Source organism: Sapajus apella, unplaced genomic scaffold, assembly GCF_009761245.1.
Source record: "Sapajus apella isolate SASKATOON/1434 unplaced genomic scaffold, GSC_monkey_1.0 scaffold28, whole genome shotgun sequence".
Classification (NCBI taxonomy): domain Eukaryota; kingdom Metazoa; phylum Chordata; class Mammalia; order Primates; family Cebidae; genus Sapajus; species Sapajus apella.
This window is the reverse complement of record NW_022436968.1, coordinates 23,538,131-23,559,043: the sequence shown is the minus strand read 5'-3', so window position 1 is coordinate 23,559,043 and position 20,913 is coordinate 23,538,131. Positions and strand designations below refer to the sequence as shown.

The following is a 20,913-nucleotide window of genomic DNA, read 5'->3' as shown; positions in this document are numbered from 1 at the left end:
AGGAGGCTGAGGCAGGAGAATTGCCTGAACCCAGGAGGCGGAGGTTGTGGTGAGCCAAGATTGCGCCATTGCACTCCAGCCTGGGTAACAAGAGCAAAACTCTGTCTCAAAAAAAAAAAAAAAAAGAGAGAGAATATGAGTAAGTTCCAACAGGATAAACAGAAATCATTTATTAGGAGTATCATTTTAAACCTAAATATATCAGTAAGTATACAAAATGTAAATGTACTAAATGTTCAAATTAAAGAACAAACATGGTCAAACTAGTTTTTTAAAAACTAATATATGCAACTTACAAGATATAGCTAAAACTCAAAAGCTGAAAGAATGGAAAAAGCTATATCATGCAAACACCAAATGAAAGTTAGTGTATCTGTCTTAACACTAGATTAAGAACACCATAAGGTAAAATGCAATCCTGAGATAAAGAGGGACATGTCACAGTAATAAAAAGTTTCATTTACCAGGTAGATTTAAAAAATCCTTGACTTCTCAGCACTTGTAACATAATCAAAATATATAAAACAGAAACTGACAGAAATTAAACAGAGAAACAGACAAATTTTATAATCATTTGGGGATATTTTAACAAATCTTTGTCTAAGTAGGAGCAAACAAATGCAAAAGCAGTAACAACTTGAAAAAGAAACGTGATAGAACATATTACACCACATCTAACAACTGTAGCCTACAAATATTTTATTATTGTTGTAGACAAGAAATATTTGCCCAAAAAGACTATATGTTGAACCATAAAGCAAGTCTCAAATGTTCAAGAACTGGAGTCTTATGAATTTAAATCTTACTACCATGGAGTCAAATTAGACATCAGGGTCAAGCATGGTGGCTCACACCTATAATTCCAGCTACTGGGGGGGCTGAGGCATGAGGAATTGCTTTAACTCAGGAGGCAGAAGTTGCAGCGAGCCAAGATGGTGACACTGCACTCCAGCCTGAGCAACACAGCAAGACTGTCTCAGAAAGGAAAGGGAAGGGGAAAGGGAAGCGGGAAGGGGAAGGGGAAGGGCAAGGGGGGGGAAGGGGAGGGAAGGGAAAGAGAGGGGGAAAGAGAGGGGGAAGGGGAGGGGGAAGGGGAGGGGAGGGGAGGGAGGAAGCACGCACACAAAGGGACAAAGGGGTCAGTAGTGACAAACTTTACTGAAGTAAGGAAATTGTATCAAATGGTAAATAAAATGAAGAGACAAGTCAGTACAACAAACTATAAAATGTATGTATCTTCCTTATCTCAGTTTCATCAAAAAATATAAAATTGTATTTAAAAAAAGTAACAACGTATTTTGAGGTCTGTCACATATAGCAATAAGCATAATAAAAAAAAAGAGAGGATAGGCTGGGCACGGTGGCTTATACCTGTAATCCCAGTACTTTGGGAGGCCAAGGTGGAAGGATCACTTGAGGTAAGGTCAGGAATTCAACACCAGCCCAGTCAACATGGTGAAACCCCATCTCTACTAAAATACAAAAAATTAGTTAGGCGTGGTGGCACATGTCTGTAGTCTCAGTTACTCGGGAGGCTGAGGCTTGGTTAAACCCAGGAGGTGGGGGTTGTGGTGAGCTGAGATCACACCACTGCACTCCAGACTGGGTGACAGAGTGACACTCTGTCTCAAAATAAATAAATAAATAAGGAGGATGGAATAGAGCTACGCAGGACTAAAGTTTCTGTATATCGCTGGAATTAATGTAACTATGAAGTAGACTCTAATAAGCTAAGATATATATATGTAAACCATACAGTAATCACTAATAATTCAAATACAGTTTTAAAATGATTAAAGAAATTAAAATGTTACACTGGGAAATATTCATGTAATGCAAAAGTAGTAGAGGAGGGAAAGAGGACAAAAGAGAAATGAGACATATAGAAAACAAAAAAGAAAAATGACAGACAAATCCAACCCTATCAATGACACCAAATGTAAATGGATTAAATAATACACTCAAGAGGCAGAGATGCCGGGCGCGGTGGCTCAAGCCTGTAATCCCAGCACTTTGGGAGGCCGAGGCGGGTGGATCACGAGGTCAAGAGATCGAGACCATCTTGGTCAACACGGTGAAACCCCGTCTCTACTAAAACTACAAAAAATTAGCTGGGCATGGTGGTGCGTGCCTGTACTCCCAGCTACTCAGGAGGCTGAGGCAGGAGAATTGCCTGAACCCAGGAGGCGGAGGTTGCGGTGAGCCGAGATCACGCCATTGCACCCCAGCCTGGGTAACAAGAGCGAAACTCTGTCCCAAAAAAAAAAAAAAATAAATAAATAAATAAATAAAGGCAGAGATTACCAGATTGGATTTTAAAAGAATCAGATCCAATTAAATACTGTCTACTCAAGACATACTTTAGATTCAAAAATACAAACAGGACAGGATAAGAGTAAACAGGTGGAAAAAAACATACCATGCAAAAGAGCTGGAATGAATATACTAATAACTTTTAAGAACTGTTTTATATCTTGAGAGGTAAAGAGAAACATTTTAAAACAATTAAGGGTCAACTTATTAGGAAGATATAATAATTATAATCATATGTACTTTATGACAGAGTCCCAAATTACATGAAGCAAATCTGACAGAATTAAAGGAAGAAATAGACAGGCCAACAACAATAGTTGGGAGAGTTAAATACCCCACTTTGAATAATGAATAGAACAACTAGGCAGAAGATCAGTAAGGAAATAGAATCAATCAATCAACTAGATGGAACAAACATCTAGAGAACATTCTGCCCAATAACACAATAGACATTTTTCTAAAAAACCACACATGGAACATTCTCCAGGATAGACTATCTATGCTAAACCATAAAACAAACATCGACAAATTAAAAAGGACTGAAAGGATACAAAGTATATTCTCTGACCACAATAGAATTAAATTAGAACTCAATAACAGAAAAAAAAAATTTTTGAAACTCACAAATATGTAGAAATTAACATATTCCTAAACGAGTCAAAAGAAATAAAAAGAAAAATTAGAATATACTTGGGATGAATAAAAACAAAACACAACATATCAAACCTTATGAAATGAACTAAATCAGTGCTTAGAGGGAAATTTACAGCTACAATGTCTTTTTAATAAAAAGAGAAAACACAGGAAAACATTTTTATGAACTTGAGATAAAAAAAGGTTTCTTACATACCATAAAGAGAAGACAAAAGCAGACCACAGAATAGGGGGGAAAGTTTTAATAAAAAAATAAGACTTCTCATCCAAAATACAAAAAGAATGCCTTCAAACATGGTTTTTAAAAGACAAATACAAAAGACAAATCAGCAAAAGATTTGAACAAGCACTTCACAAAGGATAACCAAAAGGCCAATAAACTTTATTTAAAAAGTGTTAAACATCCTTAGTCATCAGGTAAATGAAAAGAAAAACCACAAAGAGATTCCATCTCACAGCCAGGCACGGTGGCTCATACCTAATAATCCCAGCACTCTGGGAGGCCGAGGTGGGCAGATCACTTGAGACCAGAAATTCAAGACTAGCCTGGCCAGCAAGGTGAAGTCCCATCTCTACCAAAAATACAAAAATTAGCCAGGCTCACGTGATGATGCAAGCCTGTAGTCCCAGCTAATGGGGAGGGTGATGCAGGAGAATCTTTTGAATCCAGAAGGCGGAGGTTGCAGTGAGCTGAGATCAAGCCACTGCGACAGAGACACCATCTCAAAGGCGAGGGGCGGGGGGGGGGGGGGGATCATCTCACATCAATCAAAGTAGCTAAAATGAATACTGACAATTCGAATTATAGGGATGTTAAACAATGGAAAATGTCATACACTGTGAGAATGTAAACTTGTAGAACCGCTTTGAAAAATTAGCAACATCCACTAACGGCGGACACACATAACCTATTACCCAGTAAATTTACTGTTAGGTATATACTCAACAAACATAATGTATGAAGAGACAAGTATAAACATGTTCTTAATAGCATCGTTAATATTTTGTCAAGTGTAAACAATCCAAATGTCAATCAACAAAGTATAAAATGTAGTACATTCACACAAAGTAATATCATAATGCAATGAAAATTAAATTAGTTTCAGGAAATAAGTGGATGAATCTTACAAACATTATGTGGGACAAAAGCAGCTAGACACAAATATACACTGTGTGGATCCATTTATATAAAACTCAAAAACAGGCATAACTAAGTCAAAATAATGGTTACTCTGGGGACCATGGAGAAGGTAGTGACTGATAGGGAAAGAGAGTTTTTGAAGTGCTGGCAATATTCTATTTCTCGTCTCAGTGGTAGTTACACAGGTCAGAGTTTATAGTAACTTACTGAGCACTACTTTGTGCGCCTTTTCTGTATGTGTTATGCTTCCATATGAAAGATAAAACACCATACAAAACTTAGAAATAAAATCAGTAGAATTACACTAAAATTAGAGTACTTGAACTTCAGAGGGCAATAACTTTTAAAGACTTATACACATTAAAGTATCATAAAAAGCCAGGCATGATGAAGTGTGCCTGTAGTCCTAGCTTTTCAGGAGGCAGAGGTGGGAGGATCACTTGAGCCCAGGAGTTTCAGGCTGCAGTGAGCTATGATTGCACCACTCTACTTCAGCCAGGACAACAGAGTGAGACTCCGTCTCTAAAAACAAAACAGAACAAAGCAACATAAGAATGTGATCCAGGCGGGGTGCAGTGGCTCACACCTGTAATCCCAGCACTTTGGGAGGCCGAGGCAGAAGGATCACAAAGTCAGGAGTTCAAGACCAGCCTGGCCAACATAGTGAAACCCCATCTCTACTAAAAATACAAAAATTAGCTGAGCATGGTCACAGGCGCCTGTATTCCCAGCTACTTGGGAGGCTGAGGCAGGAGAATCACTTGAACCCGGGAGGCGGAGGTTGCAGTGAGCCAAGACCATGCCACTGCACTCCAGCCTGGGCTACAAAGTGAGACTCTGTCCCAAAAAAAAAGAATGTGATCCTTTTGTAGTTCCTAAGTCTGATGACTGGTGCTCACACATGTGAGATGTGCCTCTCTCACACCTTGTTATGACATCGGCATATTACCTGTCTGACAAGAAAATAGATAAATAAAATGCAAAGAAAAAGTGGTACTGAATTCAATAAAAGCATCAAACTTTATACAATGGAAAATATTCAAATATATAAAAGAAAAAGCATGATGACAGAAATAGTTCATCATATGTAACAAGAATTAACATCAGTATCATATATTCTCTTAAGACACAGATGTCAAGAAAAATTGGCTTTGGGCTTTTGACACAAATATTAAGTTCAATCTCACTACCAATCAAGACATACCAACTGGCTGGGCATGATGGCTCACACCTGTAATCCCAGCACTTTGGGAGGCCGAGATGGGTAGATCACCTGAGGTCAGGAGTTTGAGACCAGCCTGGCCAACATGGTGACACCCCATCTCTATTAAAAATAAATAAAAAAAAAAAAACCTGGCGTGGTGGCTCATGCCTATAATCCCAGCACTTTGGGAGGCCGAGGCGGGTGGATCACCAGGTCAAGAGATCGAGACCATCCTGGTCAACATGGTGAAACCCCATCTCTACAAAAAAAAAAAAAAAGACATACCAACTGAAACAAGATACCATTTAAGAGCAGTTAAACTGGAAGAAAACTGTATAACTCCCTTCTCTAGGGAGTACTTTGCTCATAACCTCTGTGACAGAAATACAATTTCCTTGCTTCCCACTTCTCCTTTTTAGAAAACTTTATTTTGCAGCACTGGAAACAATTGCTCAATGATCCACAAGAGAACAATGCTACTGTGGTTCCTGAATTTCCAGTTTCTACTTCAGTCTCCTTAAGGCCTTACTGGATTCTAAGGGATACCCAGCTCTATAAGCTTCTACTACTAATAAATCTGTTTTGCTTAAGTTAATTTCTAGCAGCCAAATGGCCAATGAATATAACACCTTGATACAGCTTATCTTGGAAGTTGAAAGCTGGTAACTTGGTTTGTTTTATCTAACCCACAAGGTGTTCTTCAAAAGTATAAATTAAATGTTAGAAATTATCCTTCCTTACTAGACTGTGACCAAGCTCCTAGAAGGCAAGAACTAACTTCATCTTATGTATCCTTGTTTCCTCATTATGAGGCTCCAGGTCCACAAATACTTGCTGAATGAACAAACTATGCCAATAAGGTTTCTATAAGACTACAACTCTGACAATTGATTCATCTGCGTATAATAATACACTAAAATCCTACTTATCCCATTTAGAAAACAACAGTGACAATATAGATTGAATGACATAAAAATACCCCCTTTGCCCAGTAAGCCAAACCTTAGAAATGTTTAAAAAAAAAAAAAAAAAAAGCAATTCATGCTTGTGATCATAGCACAGTACAGCCTTGAACTTCTGGGCTCAAATGATCCTCCTGCCTCAGCCTCCCAAGTAGCTGGGACTACAGGCATGCACCATTGTAACTGGCTTATGTTTCAACTATTACTATTATGTGTGGATATAATGATACTTCAGAATTTAAATGTTTACTGGTCTAGGAAGAAAATTCTTGAATGAAAAAAAAAAGAATTTAAACGTTTTCCTCTCCGTTTACGTGGCAAAGAAAAGGGAACAAGTACCACCCAAATAAATGTTCTTTATAGCCAGAGCATGCTTGACTTAGATCGTTTGTTTCTCTGGCCTGTTAAAGAATTGTATCTCACAAATGTAAATTTCAAATGACATCCTAAATTGCTGCTTTCATCATTTTAGTTCCTGTAATTTTCTGTGGCGTGAGAATTGATCACATGTATGAGACATGGTTGTACTATTTAAGCCGGCAAGCAATACATTTGGATTAGCTAGTGTTTACACTTTATCTTGGTATGCAGTCCTGTACTTTTAAAGCACTATATTGCAAATTTTAAAAGGGGCCTATATCGTGTTTTTTGTGTTATTAATACCAAGGAGAGAGAGTGGTTTATGTGCACTAGGTGCCTAATAATGTGTTTACTAGCGGGAATACAGGCAGTGTGGTATAGGGATTAGGGGTGTGGACTTGGGTTGGCATCCTTTTTTTTAATCACTTATCTGTGTCACTTTAGGCATATTATTTGCCACTGTTGCTCTTGGTGGCAAATTTTTTCTTTTGAGAGAAAGGCGAAACAAAAAACAAGCTAATATTATGGAGTCATTCAAAAGTAACTTTTAGGCGATGTTCCATCATTTGTACATGTTCCCATATTGCAGAGTTTTCCTAATTATTTTTTAAGTGAGTGTATACACAAGTCTGGGAGAGGTGGCTCACGTGCAGAATCCCAGCACTTTGGTAGGCCAAGGCAGGCAGATCACCTGAAGTCAGGAGTTCAAAACCAGCCTGACCAACATGGTGAAACTCCTCCCTACCAAAAATACAAAAATTAGCTGGGCGTGATGGCGCACCCTATAGTTCCAGCTACTCAGGAGGCTAAGGTGTAAGAATTGCTTGAACCCTGGAGGCAGAGGTTGCAGTAAGCCAGGATCGTGCCACTGGACTCCAGACTGGCTGACAGGGAGAGACTCTCTCTTCTTAAAAAAAAAAAAAAAAAAAAAAAAAAAGTCTACACATTAAGTTTTGATATGTATATCTCAAAACTTAATCATAGCTGTTGGCCTCATTTCTTCTCACTATATAGTACTGTGGTAAATATTATGCATATAGTCATTTTTAATCCTTTGAATTATTTTATTTACATTTCTAAGATTTGACTTACTGGGAGTAAATAAATTGTATTTCTCACTAGCCTGGACAACACAGCAAGACCCTGTCTCTTAAAAAAAAAAAAAAAAAAGTGGCGGGAAAGCAGCAGCCGGAGAAAAAGAAGAGAAAGAAATGAAAAAAACCATAGTGAGTTGTTAAGGTGCCATACATTTCTCATTTAATTTCACCACCTTGTGAGGTAGTTGCTATTACCATCCCACCCTATCAAAAACAAAATCTACAGATAAGGTATTGAAAGGTTAAGTAGCTTAGTATAATTAAGTGGCAAAACTCTTGGAATTATTATGCTATATTAATTTCCTATGTAATAATGTATTTTACACATGCTACCAACATCCAAAAAGTAAGTATAATGCTGTGAACTAGGTCAGAGAAGTAGGAGACACTGGGAGTAACAATATAGGAGGGGCAGGAGTTTGCAGAGGGGTACCATTTATTAGCCTTTCGGTTTTGTTGTTTAAAACTATACAATAGACTGGGCACAATGGCTCATGCCTGTAATCCCAACACTTTGGGAGGCTGAGGCAGGAGGAGTGGTTGAGCCCAGGAGTTAAAGACCAGCCTGGGCAACATAGGGAGACCTCTCTCTACAAAAACTTTAAAAATTAGCAGGGTGTGGTGGTGTGCACCTGTAGTCCCAGCTACTTGGGAGGCTGAGATGAAAGGGTATGCTTGAGCCTAGGAGTTGGAGGCTGCAGTGAGCCTGATGAAGTCCCAGAGGGGAAGGGAAGAAAAGGGAGCAAGGGAAGGAAGAAGGAAAAAATACTATATAATAAAAATTTTTAAATAATGAGAATAAGGCTGGGCATGGTGGCTCAAGCCTGTAATCCTAGCACTTTGGTAGGCCAAGGCAGGCAGATCACAAAGTCAGGAGATCACAAGGTCAGTAGATCAAGATCATACTGGCCAACAGGGTGAAACCCCATCTCTACTGAAAATACAAAAACGAGCTGGGCGTGATGGCGCATGCCTGTAGTCCCAGCTACTTGGGAGGCTGAGGCAGGAGAATCACTTTAACCCAGGAGGCGGGGGTTGCAGTAAGCCAAGATCAGGCCATTGCACTCCAGCCTGGCGACAGAGCGAGACTCCGTCTCAAAATTTTTAAAAAAATGAGAATAAAAAATAGCCAGAGAAAATATAATGAAACATTTGATAAACTGCATTAGATACTTGCTCAGTATCAAGTTTGCAACCCTATGATTAAATGCAAAGCATGTGTTAATATTTAAGCCCAGTAGAGTATTTCCAGGATGAGTTGAACCCTACCTGGTTCAAAAGTACATGCTCATCTCATGCACTGCTGTTGGTATATGAGCTAAGTACCTTTTTTGAAGTACCTCCTTCAAAAAAATAATTTGGCAACATTTGTCAAAAATCCTAAAATTGTTTTATATTCTGCTCTGATAATTCCATCACTGAAAATCTAATATTTTTAAAAAGAGGCTTTTACTCAGTTACTGTGTCATTATCTATGACAGTAATAAAATTAAAATTAAAAAGATATAACCTAAATTACTCACTAGAGTTTTTTGCTCACCATCATCCCTTCCTCAGGAAAACTACACCTCATCCAATTCATGTCGTCTTAAGGTGACTGTCAATCATGGCTTTCTGTGGGTTCCCCAACTCACCCTAACCACAGCCATAGTGGCTCCCATTGCTGTAGCCCATCTCCCAGGAACTGACAATCAGAATTGATTACCAACAGCCCAGAACTAACATGTGGACATCAGGAAAGAGAAGCTGTCTTTCAAGTGTGGTTGCTACGCTAAAGGTGTATGTCTGGGGCTCCAGAAGCAAGAGGCTAGAAAAACCCAGAAAGGAGACAAAGAAACTCAATGAATGTTACTTGTAATCTTGAATCTAGCTTGTTTCCAAAGCCATTCGATCATCCTTCACATACAATTCCCAGTATATGAACCAATACATTCACTTTTTAACTCAACAAAGTTGTGTTAAGCTGTTATCACGTATAACCAAAAGATTCGTGACTAATATCCTACCTGAATAAGAACATTTAACCAATTATAGCACATCCATTCAAGAAAATAACACTAACAGAGTAGTGTAACTGTTAAGAGCATGCACTCAGCCCAGTCTGAGTCATGGCTTTGCTAAATATTCTCTATGTGTTCCTGGGTACATTACTTTTTTTTTTTTTTTTTTTGACAGGGTCTGTCAACAGGGTCTCACTCTGTTGTCCTGGCTGGAGTATAGTGGTGTAATCATGGCTCACTGCAGCCTCAACCTCCTGGGCTCAGGCCATCCACCTGAGATTCCCAACTAGCTACAACTACAGGCATGCACCACCACACCTGGCTAATTTTTATGTATTTTTGTAGAGACAGTTTCACCATGTTGTCCAGGCTGGTCTCAAACTCCTATGCTCATGCCATCTGCCCACCTCAGCCCCCTAAATGCTCGGATTACAGGCATGAGCCACCGTGCCCAGCCCTCAGGTACATTACTTCTCTATGCCTCAATTTCCTCATCTGTAAAGTAGGGATAATAACAGGATTAGACGATTGTTAGGAGAAGCAAATGAGTTGCTATTTACAAATGCCCAGAATAGTATCCAGCATTAATATGTGTATCTTTAAGTAAATGAAATAAGCAACAGAGTAGTATACAAAGTTGAGCTAAACTATATAATTACACAGATATTTAAAAGAAATCTGCAAGGAAAGGGAAAATTTATATTTTTGTATGATGCAAATATACAGTATTTATCAAAAAAGGAAAAAAACACTAAAACATGTCTCTGGTTTCAGGAGACAAGATGAATATGATTAGCCTCTGATCTTCCCCAGATGCATTCATCCTCAGATAGGTAGCACTTACTTAAGTGTCTAGTGGGGAATCATGAAGTCACATAAGGTATCATATTAACAGCAGAATTTAAACCTAGTAGTTTATTTCCTCCAGCTAATTAGTTTTCAAGAAAAGGCACAAATTTATGAGTATAACCAATTCTTAACAATCCTCATAGATGATGAGGAAAAAACATTAAGTCATCCCCCAAAACATTTATATTTGGCTAATGAATCTATATAGAATATAATCACTTTTACTTAAATATAGGTTAAATTGCCTTCTTGAAATTCCTAAAATTTCAGACCTAAATGATGAAGCCACATTGGAAAAATTTAATTCAAGTTTGACAACCTACCACCCGGATCTGCTCTGCTCTGCATTATCTTTCCACTTCAGGACTGATGAATTCCTATCAATCCATTGAAATCCTGTCTCTCAATGAGATTTGCTATATAATACATGTTACCAAAGGTTTTGTTGTTGTTGTTGCTGTTGGAAGCAATCAAAGAATTAAAACTTATTTTTTAAAACACTTTTTTACAGATTAGCTAGACTGCACATCAAGCCTCTTCCCCCTTCCCATACTGAATCCTATTAACAAAGACCTGCCACTAAAGCATTATAATTTAGTTTAAAGCCTTGTCCATCATGTTATAAAGCCTCCACAATAAATACACTGCTCCAGGACTGAAAGTGTTCAAATTCTAATATTTACTTGTTATGGCTCCAGTGGGCTTATGAGGCCAAAATATTAAGATAAATGGAATTACAAATTAGATTATCTAACATGGAAATAAAATGTTTCACTGATGTATCTCTAACATTTTCCATGAAGGGACAAAACTTATCTTAAAAAAATGAAATGTAAGATTTGCATAGCGGGCAAAGCTTTCAAAATTGGGTTGTTTGGTTAGGGTTTTTTGTATTTTTTTAAATCTTATCTTCACATGTATATAAAAACTCATGCCAAAAAAGCTAACGTAAGTTTGGAGGTAAACTGAATAAGCCTAGAAAACTGATCAGTAAGTTAAAATTTGCTTAAGAAAAACTACTGAAAAAGAGTAAAAACCAAATTTTCCTATTTTAGGCAATAAATCCTAGTAATTAAAATTCACCACCTTGGTTCAAATCCCCATTATTTACTACTCTAAGTCACACTGGTAAATCCCTTTGCTTCTCTGTACTTCGGTTGCCTCATCCGAAAATGGGAATAACAACTATATATATCTCAGAGTTATGAGATACAAGACTTAACATGTACAAACACAATAACTAGCTATTTCTGTTACTATTATCCATTATCACCCTCCAAAATATAATTCACCTAAGAATTACTAAGATAAGCATCTTCCTGGGTCTGAAATATGTGCATACCATGATATAGAGAGAGATGATGTATGTGAAACAGTCCTTCGACAAAACTTTTAGTTGAGTGCCAACTCTGTAGAGGATGCCCCACTCTGCACTGAAAATATGGAAATGAACAAAATACGGCATCTGAATTCTAGACCTTTCTGTCTAGTAGGCAATATAAATAAAACTATAACAAAAGTAGCATGACACAGGTGCAACATAAACAATCCTATGAGACACTAAACAACACAGGCACTTAACTAGGGGCAAACAGAGGGGTGCCAGATGAAATAAACTCCAGAAATATTTTCTGAGGAACAAGCACCTACTTATTTCAGGGTATCATGCTGTTATGTATGAATTTTTTTCATTTTTAATATATTAATGAGTGTTTGAGACTACCCATCATACTACTTACCATGCTCATAAACTTTAAATATCTTTTGGTAATAATGAAGATATTTCCTTTCGTTTCTGCTTTTTTCTTTTTTTTTTTTTAAGACGGAGTCTCACTGAGTTGTCCAGGCTGAAGTTCAGTGGCATGATCATAGCTCACTAACATTACTGCAGTCTTGAACTCCTGGGGTCAATGGATCCTCCTACCTCAGACTCCCCAGTAGCTAGGACTACAGACATATGCCACCATACCCAGTTTTGGGTTTTTTTTTTTTTTGAGATATGGTCAGGCTGGTCTCAAACTCCTTGAGCCAAGGCTCAAGCAATCCTCTCGCCTTGGCCTCCCAAACCTGGGATTACAGGCATGAGACACAACCTCTGGCCTGATGATATTCTCTCAAGAAAACAAAATATAGCCTTGCAAAGGTTATACTGCCTATTCAAGAAACATTTTTTTCACCAATAAATAAAAGCTACAAACTTTCCCCTACTAAATTATATCAGGACTAACATCACAGGAATGAAAATATTTTTGAGCTAGAAGAGAGCCTTTGAGAGCCTCTAATCCAATACTCTCATTTTACAGAATAAGAGGGGGTGTGAAGTAGGGGGGGGGGGGGGGGGAGTCTGAGAGTCAGAAAACTGAATTTTGGGTCCAACTGTCTTACAGTGAAAGCCTGCGCAAATTATCTAAGTTTCCTCATCTGTAAAATGAGAAGTTTGTACTAGATTGCTTCCAAGATCCCTTTCGGCACTGTATTCTTAGTTTACGAAACTGAAGCAGAGAGAAGCAACTTGCCCAAGGTCACATAGCTAGTTAATAGCAAACTAAAGACTACCCTCAGATTCCAACTACAATCACTTTCTCCCCTATACCATACTGCTTCTCACTTCATAACAATACTCCTGTAATTTATTCTGCTTCTTAAAATTAACAAGCATGAAGGAGTTTATGAAACTAAATGATTTCTATAGCTCTTCTATAGAAAATGAGCTTTAAATCCAAAGGCGACAAGTACATGAGGTTTCAAGCTGGGTATTGTTACTTACTACACTTATTAATATTAAATTGACCTCATGAAAGTTATGAGAATTTATGCTTAAATTCCCACCACCTAAAAATCCAACTCACAGAAAACATTATGTGTTGTGCAAAATTAAAATATGAATTAAGTAATCATAAATATTATATGTATAATTCTAGGAAAGAGAATTTAAATTCTTGATTTTATGTCCTAGTTATATTTAATACGCATTTTTAAATTCAAAAGAGATCAACTTAAACACTTTTCTTTCTTCTTTCCTCTTTTCAGACTCTCTAGCTTTAAAAACATTAGAATGCTTAAGCATATTACTTTTTTTTTTTTTTTGAGATTGAGTCTCACTCTGTCTCCAGGCTGGAGTGATGTAGTTCAATCTCAGCTCAATGCAACCTCCGCCTCCTGGGTTCAAGCGACTCTCCTGCCTCAGCCTCCCAAGTAGCTGGGATTACAAGCACGAGCCACCACACCCAGCTAATTTTTGTATTTTTAGTAGAGATGGGGTTTCACTATGTTGGCCAGGATGGTCTCAATCTCCTGACCTCAGATCTGCCCACCTCAGCCTCCCAAAGTGCTGGAATTACAGGTGTGAGCCATCACACCCAGCCTAAGCATATTACTTCTGAAATCATGTAAACAATTACAACTAAAAAACTATAGACTATGCTCATAGTTTCTATTACAAAATTGAAAATCAGCCCCCATAGTATTCTAAAATTCTGTACTGAAATATATTACAACTCTACTAAACTGTATCATAAACAGCATTTGGTTCTCTAAAATGTCTTAGGCTTATTATATTTCACAGGGAATTTAGCAAGATTTCATGAAGACTGATCTTGCTGACACCAGAAAATACCGAAAAATCCTCAGAGGAAAAGCACAATCAAAATGCAAAACAGTAATAAAGTCAACAACAGTTTCATACTACTTACTTGAAAGAACATTCAAAAATGTTAATGAATATATAAGTATAGTTTAACTATATTTAGGAATTTTTTTTTTAAAGAATCACAGAATGTTTACATTTTTAAATTGGATGAGACCTTAAGTCACTAATCCAATAGCACCCATTGTAAGAATCTACAGAATTTATCTCCATCTCCTTAGAAAATATGTTCCTGTATTCCACTTTAAATTCTCATAGCTAACTACTTCTTTCCCTTGTTGTTAGTTGTCGTGAGTTCCATTGTTGCTCCACTGTTCCACTATTCCAAGTCTAGTCATTACAAAGTTCTTAACGCTCTTGTAAAAAATTAGACTGAACGCAATGTATGTCTTCCTAATTTTCACCTGTTTGTCTGCCTCCTAAAACAGGAGAATGGATCTATTCTCACTCCTGTTTATTAAAATTAACAGGTTTTTAAAATGTTATTTACTGAAATCCAGGTTTCTTTAAACACCTGGAGACAGCAATCATGTCTCCCACCAGTTAGTCTCTTCTTTAAACTAAATGTATGTTCCACAGACTTCCTGTAGATCCTAGAGACATTTTTGGAATACAATGTACTTTCGCATTGCAAGTTACTTTTTTTAAAAACAGCCACCTGTTGAATTTTGATATAATACCAAAGAAGAATACTCACTCCTTCCTTTTCCAACCATATATCTACATGAAGCTGGGTTCTTTTCACATATCTCAATCAAAATATCACAACAGGCTGAAGGCAGACACAAAATCCAGCTATCTTCTAGTAAGCCAGAAATCAAAAAATTAGCAAAAAATATAAAACAATGCCACTAGTCTAGTGGATATGGTTTTATAACATATTTATTCTTCATAAAAAATTCTAATTACAACAGTTTACTTTTAAATTAATAAATATATTTGAAATTGTCATTTAATTTCTAAAATGGCAAATATTAATAGATATAATGCACATAAACTTAAATCTCTTCGGAGTCCTCAATAACTTAGGAGAGTAAAGAGGCCCTGAGACCAAAAGGCTATAAAGCATAGTCTACTTCTCATAAGATTTTCAAATCTCTATTCTGGTTTCTCTCTTTTCTCTCTCTCCTCTAATATGTAAATGTGCCAGTGTAAAGGAGACATCTGTCACATATCTATTCATGAGCTAGAATCCTTAAACATATAACCCTGTCCTCCTCCAGCTAGTGATTTCAAAAAATTAAAGGCCAACAGGGCCATCTGGTACACCTTCGTTTTTAACATCTCATTACCAAATCATCTGAAGTCAAATACTTTACTCTTCTAAGGAATGCAGGCTTCAAACATGGAAACAGAGTAAGTTTAAGTGTAATTGTATTATTATGCCATTTATTTTATTTTTTTTTTTTTTTTGAGAGTGTCTCATTCTGTCACCCAGGCTGGAACATAATGACTCTATCTAGGCTCACAGCAGCCTCCACCTCCCAGGCCCATGCAATCCTCCCAACTCAGCCTCCCGAACGATGCCCAGCTAATTTTTCTGCTTTTTGAAGAGATGGGGTTTCACTATGTTGTCCAGGCTAGTCTTGAATTCCTGAGCTCAAGCAATCCACCTGTCTAGGCCTCCCAAGATGCTGGGATTACAGGCTTGAGCCACTGTACCTGGCCCATACCATCTTTTTGACCAAGCTTTCACTATTTACAAAAAACTTAAGCGAATTATTTATAACTGGCAAAGTGGAGCAGCAAAGAAACTGCAAGTGTTCCATATAATCAATCACCTGATTCTCAGCAATAACCCATTCAAGGTACCCATGTACTGATATGCAAAACACCCAACTGCTTATCTAGCCAATATGACACTAAGTTCTCAGACCTCAACAGAGCAAAACTGACCTTTACTGGAAAACCTTTTTAACTCCTTACTCCCTTAATCACAGGATTATAGAAGACAAAATGAATGGAGATTATAGATTTAAAAGATTCAACAGAAAATCTAGAGCTACACTGCTGAACACCTCAAACAGAACCTCAAGATTGATAAGGGAAAAGCTTTGGGATCCAGAGGGAAGAAATCTACACTATATTTATCATATAACTTCCTATATTCTAATAGATTCCCAAATCTTATAGAGCTGTACTTTATTTGTAATAAAACTATATGAGTATGATAATGGAAATAAGAAAAGGAGAAAGAAAACCACAACATACAACATCAAAAATAACAGGATTATATTCTTAGATTTTTGGTTTCAAATGTCAAAACTTAAAATAAGTTAGTAACTTTTACAGATGCTTATGGCATATCTTTAAAAATAACCCATTTTCAAAGTTGTTTGCCTAAAAGAAGTTCATCACATAGAATATTTATGTAAGTACATATACATCTGTATCTCTTTGAAGTTTAAATTCTTCTATTACTATATGTTAAACTGGCTCAATTTTTCAAGAAACTAACTTAGTTCTCTCCTTTTTACATACAACACATTCAAGTTCCATTAATATTAATGGTTCTTACTAGCAGTAACTAGCAGTCAAAAAGCTTTCTAAAACTTCATCAATTTATATAAGGTACTAACACGTACACCTGGAAAAGGTGCTAAACACTTCTTAAAATAAAAATTGAGATTTCACTCAATAGAAATATCTTCATTTTGATAGTCGGGGCTTCGTATTCCTGTTAGCGTTAGTGAAATCCGAGAACACAGTGCCAAACTTCAAAATGAATACCTCGAAAGCATTAATAGTTTTAACTTGCATCCTGGTTGGTCAAAAAGAAATGTCCCCCTGTAGCTATTTAGGTACTTGGTGTGAACTGTAACTTTCACAAAAGCCTGTCCTATGATTTCATGAATTAACAGAAACTCACTACTTGAGGTTACATAAAAACCCACTGTAATCTCAACTGCTGGAAAAAATTATGGTTATTTGGAAGTTCTAGTTAAATGATTCCAACCCCTCCAAATTTTCAAACATCAGGAAAAGTGCAGAATGTTTTTAAGTTGAAGTAACCTCAGAAACTCACAATCTAGATGTTTCGTCTCCCAAATTCCCAATACTGATAACAGATGTCAACAGATAAACAATTCAATACTATGTCCTCAGTATTTAGTTCAGGGCCTGGCTCACAGTAATGGCTCAATAAATATTCGAGAAAGGAATGAATGAATGACTGATGAAAAAATATAGCCTTTAATAAGAAACAATAAAACGATCTTTTTAAACTCAACACTAACATTAAGCATCTTAATGAAACTACAAACAAAAGTAAACGCATGCTAAAAGCACGAACTTCTCTATTTATGAAACACATTTTAAACCGTTCATTTAGAAATTTTTAAGAGCGAAAGAATCACCAGATATGTTAAATTTTTAGTCACTTAATAAACTTTTATATTCTAATAATGAAAGCTCAGCGTTGAGATAAGATGAAAAGGGGGAAACGTCTATCAATGTATTCCGAATGTTTAATGGATGCCATAAATCAAAGCTTTCCGTGAATTTTCTGGAGCATATTGATGCCAATCTTTAAGCCTATTGTCACTTTCACACATGCTCACAAGAACAAAATGACAAAGAATGCTATGCCTGAACCACTGGATTCAGGGCACAAAACACTTAACAATTGTCAAGGCTCTGAATAGTAAATATCGACAGATATTTTCAAAATAAAGTACTCCCACCGATTCCTACATAAATCGAAGCTCTTGATTTCTTTAAAACATTCACGAGACTGTTGAACTTCCAGACGTTTATTTGAAAATGTGCCTACAATCTCCTCGTGTGCGACAACTGGGAGTGAACAACCCGTTTACCAATTGCGGATGAATACCGCTAAGCGTTTTCCAGACAAAAGAGCGTTAAAAGACACTCCATGCACATTTATTCATCCCCCATAAATGTGTTTTTTCCCAAATTTTATTTTATGTCGTATACTTAAAGTTAAATACAGCAAGTTGAAATTTTAGTCAAAAGCACGCCGGTGCCTACAAGCTGTGTAACTGCTACATCTGGTGGCAGCACACTTGCTTGCAAGAAGCCAGAAAACTTAGAAAACAATTGTAACCGATCTGGTGCGTGTTTGCAGTAACCTTTACGCAGCTATTTCCCACAAAACCCACGACCCTGTCAGAGAAGAACAGTAGCCTAACTTGCAGCAGAGAATAGAACGCACAAACACGCAGGAGGCAACGGCGAAGAGGAGAAAGTTGCAACCATCTGGAGGGGCGGTTTTAAAAACCTGCCCACGAGTCAGTCTGTCGTTCAAATTGCTCTAGGGGGCCACAGGGGATCAAAGTCTGCCTTGATAATTTCAGCGTCTCTCCCCAAAGGAGAGACCCTGCAAGCGAGGGGGCATACTCCAGGTCCCGGGCTGCAAAGCTCGCAGAACGGGGACCGCCTCTATGGGAGGAGTGCACCGGGGAAGGGGAGGGGGCTCGAGAACGGAGGCTCCAGCGGGAGAGAAAACCCACCAGAGACCTGAGGCCAGGAGGTTAAGAGTACTGAATGCACTGGCAAATGGAGCAGAAAGGGGCTCGCGTCCGGGGGGAGGCTTCCCACCCTCGCAGGACTGGCTCCCAGGAACCCCAGGCGAGTCTGTGCGCCTCTCCCCGTCCCCACCAGCGCGCACCCCTCGTCCGTCTCCTCCGCCACCCGCGAACCACCACCCACAACCAGCGCACTACCTCCCCGGAGCCGGGAAGCCGGGGAGCCGGGCGGCCTCGCGTCCACCTCGCCACCATCCCCCACCCCGGGGTCTGGCGGAGGAGCCCGGGGGGCGCGGGGGTCCGCGGCGCGGGAGTGGAGGCCGGCGAGCGGGCGGGGGCGCATTGCCGCTTACCTTCCCTGGGCCTCCCGGATGGCGGCGTGTGATTCAGCAGGGACCTGGCCGCCGCCGCCGAGCCCGGGGTTGGAGACGTGGAGAGCTGGGACCAAGATGGCGGCCCCTCCAAACTTCCACTGCTACTTTGGACACTCATCAAGCTACTTTCTGGGAACCCGACTCCCCCCCTGCGACGGCAGCGGCGGCAACGGCACCGGCACCCGCCTCCGTCATGGCGGGGGCCGCGCTGAGGGCGAGCGAGAGAGCAAGGGCAGGGAGGGGAGACTCAAGGGGATGGGGGAGGAAACCGAGAAGAGGGGAGGTGGGGAGGAAAGAGGTGAGGGAAGGAGAGGGGACGGGGAGGAGGGAAAGGGGGAGAAACGAAGGAGCGGGCGGGCGCGCCGGAGAAGAGGCGGAGGGAAGGAGCGCGGCGGCAGAGGCGTCGAGGGGGCGCCCGCCAGGGCCGGGGTCGGAGCGCGGGCGGAGCAAGGGCTGCGCCGGCAGAGGAGACTTCCGCGGGCGGAACCTGCCGGCACCTCTGCAGTGCGTCGGCCCCCGGCGTCGCCCGAGAGGCGGCGGCGGCGGCGGCGGCGGCAGCGGGCGGTGGGTGGCGGCTGAGGCGGCGGGGTAACCTCTGCATCAGTTACAGGCGGCGGCGGCGTCACGCGCCGCCTGTGCAAACACTATCGCGAGGCTCCTGCGCCTCCGGTAGGAGCGGCGGCGGCGGCGGCGGCGGCGGCGGCCGCGGGAGCAGGCTTGGGGGAGGGACCTGCCAAGGGCTGGGGGTGGGGGCATGGGGAGGGAGCGAGCGCGCGAGGGAAGAAGCGCGGGCGCCTGGGCGCTCCTGCCGCGCCCGCGGATCGCCGCGCAGCGCGGGAGCCCAGGGTTGCCGGACTCGCGTGCGCGGGGGCAGCGTCCCAGCGCCTGCCGGAGGGAGGCGCGCCCCCGCCGCGCCGCTCCGGCCCCGGCGCTGCTGCCACCTGACTCCCCCACTCCCGCGGAAGCGCGCCTGGCTCCTGACCCACACCCAACCCGGGAGAAATGCTGCTGCTCTCGCTCGGCTGCCACTTCTCGGGAGTTCAATGTGATCGTTTCTCAAAATGGAACTGAAAAGTTGAGAGTTATTTCTTTCTTGCCCTTCTTTACTGTGCAGAAAAACCTATATGCCCCTCCCGTCTGCAGATTCGGAATAATGACCGAATAAAAGAGCTATGAAAATAAACGTGGGGTGTGGGAGAATTGGGAAATAAAACTTTCTCGTGTTTTCTTAGAAAACAGTGAAGGAATCTCTAATGAAGAAATTGAAAATTACCGGTTTTGTACACTATATGTTATAGCAATTCTCTTTTAAAATAGTAAGTGGAAAATCTAAATGAAAAATGTGATTACTGAATTCGCATATTTAGGAAGACTATACAGCGTTCATCTTGTAGAAGGTATGGTTTCTAGAAATTTCTAATCTGTTTCTAGTATCACCGCTGAGTCTCGACTACAAAAATCCCGAAACAAATTACAGCATTTGCTAAAATTTATAGATATACTGTAGCTTTCTACAGACCCACAGAAGTACACTCACACCAGGGATTGGGCTTCTTGTACATAAAAGAGCAGTCTAGTTCAGGAAAAATACAAGGTTATTTCTCTCTTTAGAAAACCAAATTGAATAGAGCACTAACAAGATTATGATATAGAGCAACTGCACAGACATAAGGAAATGGCATGATTACCAGGGGGACAAAAATGTCATTTCTATTTTTTATTTTTATGACTTTGCATTCCTCATAGTAATGTTTTGTTCAGATAAACTATCATACTAGAAAAGAACCTTGATTGTCAGTTATCTCCAGAAGCAATTGTGTTGTCTT

General features: G+C 39.8%; 1 protein-coding gene and 1 non-coding gene across 3 annotated transcripts in view; one reads left to right on the top strand and one right to left on the bottom strand.

Moving 5' to 3' along the window:
- TLK1 (tousled like kinase 1) overlaps positions 1-19,710 on the bottom strand; it is a 161,161-nt gene extending 141,451 nt beyond the window's left edge. For both annotated transcript variants that reach the window (XM_032293002.1, XM_032293003.1), the window contains exon 1: positions 19,067-19,710. In XM_032293002.1, coding sequence (XP_032148893.1) covers positions 19,067-19,205 — 139 coding nt within the window. In that variant the 5' untranslated portion in view covers positions 19,206-19,710. The remainder of the gene's footprint in view (positions 1-19,066) is intronic.
- Positions 4,969-5,067, top strand: LOC116561291. Its single transcript, XR_004273381.1, has one exon. It is a non-coding gene; the product is annotated as a small nucleolar RNA U13 (small nucleolar RNA).
- Positions 19,711-20,913: the final 1,203 nt, after the last annotated feature.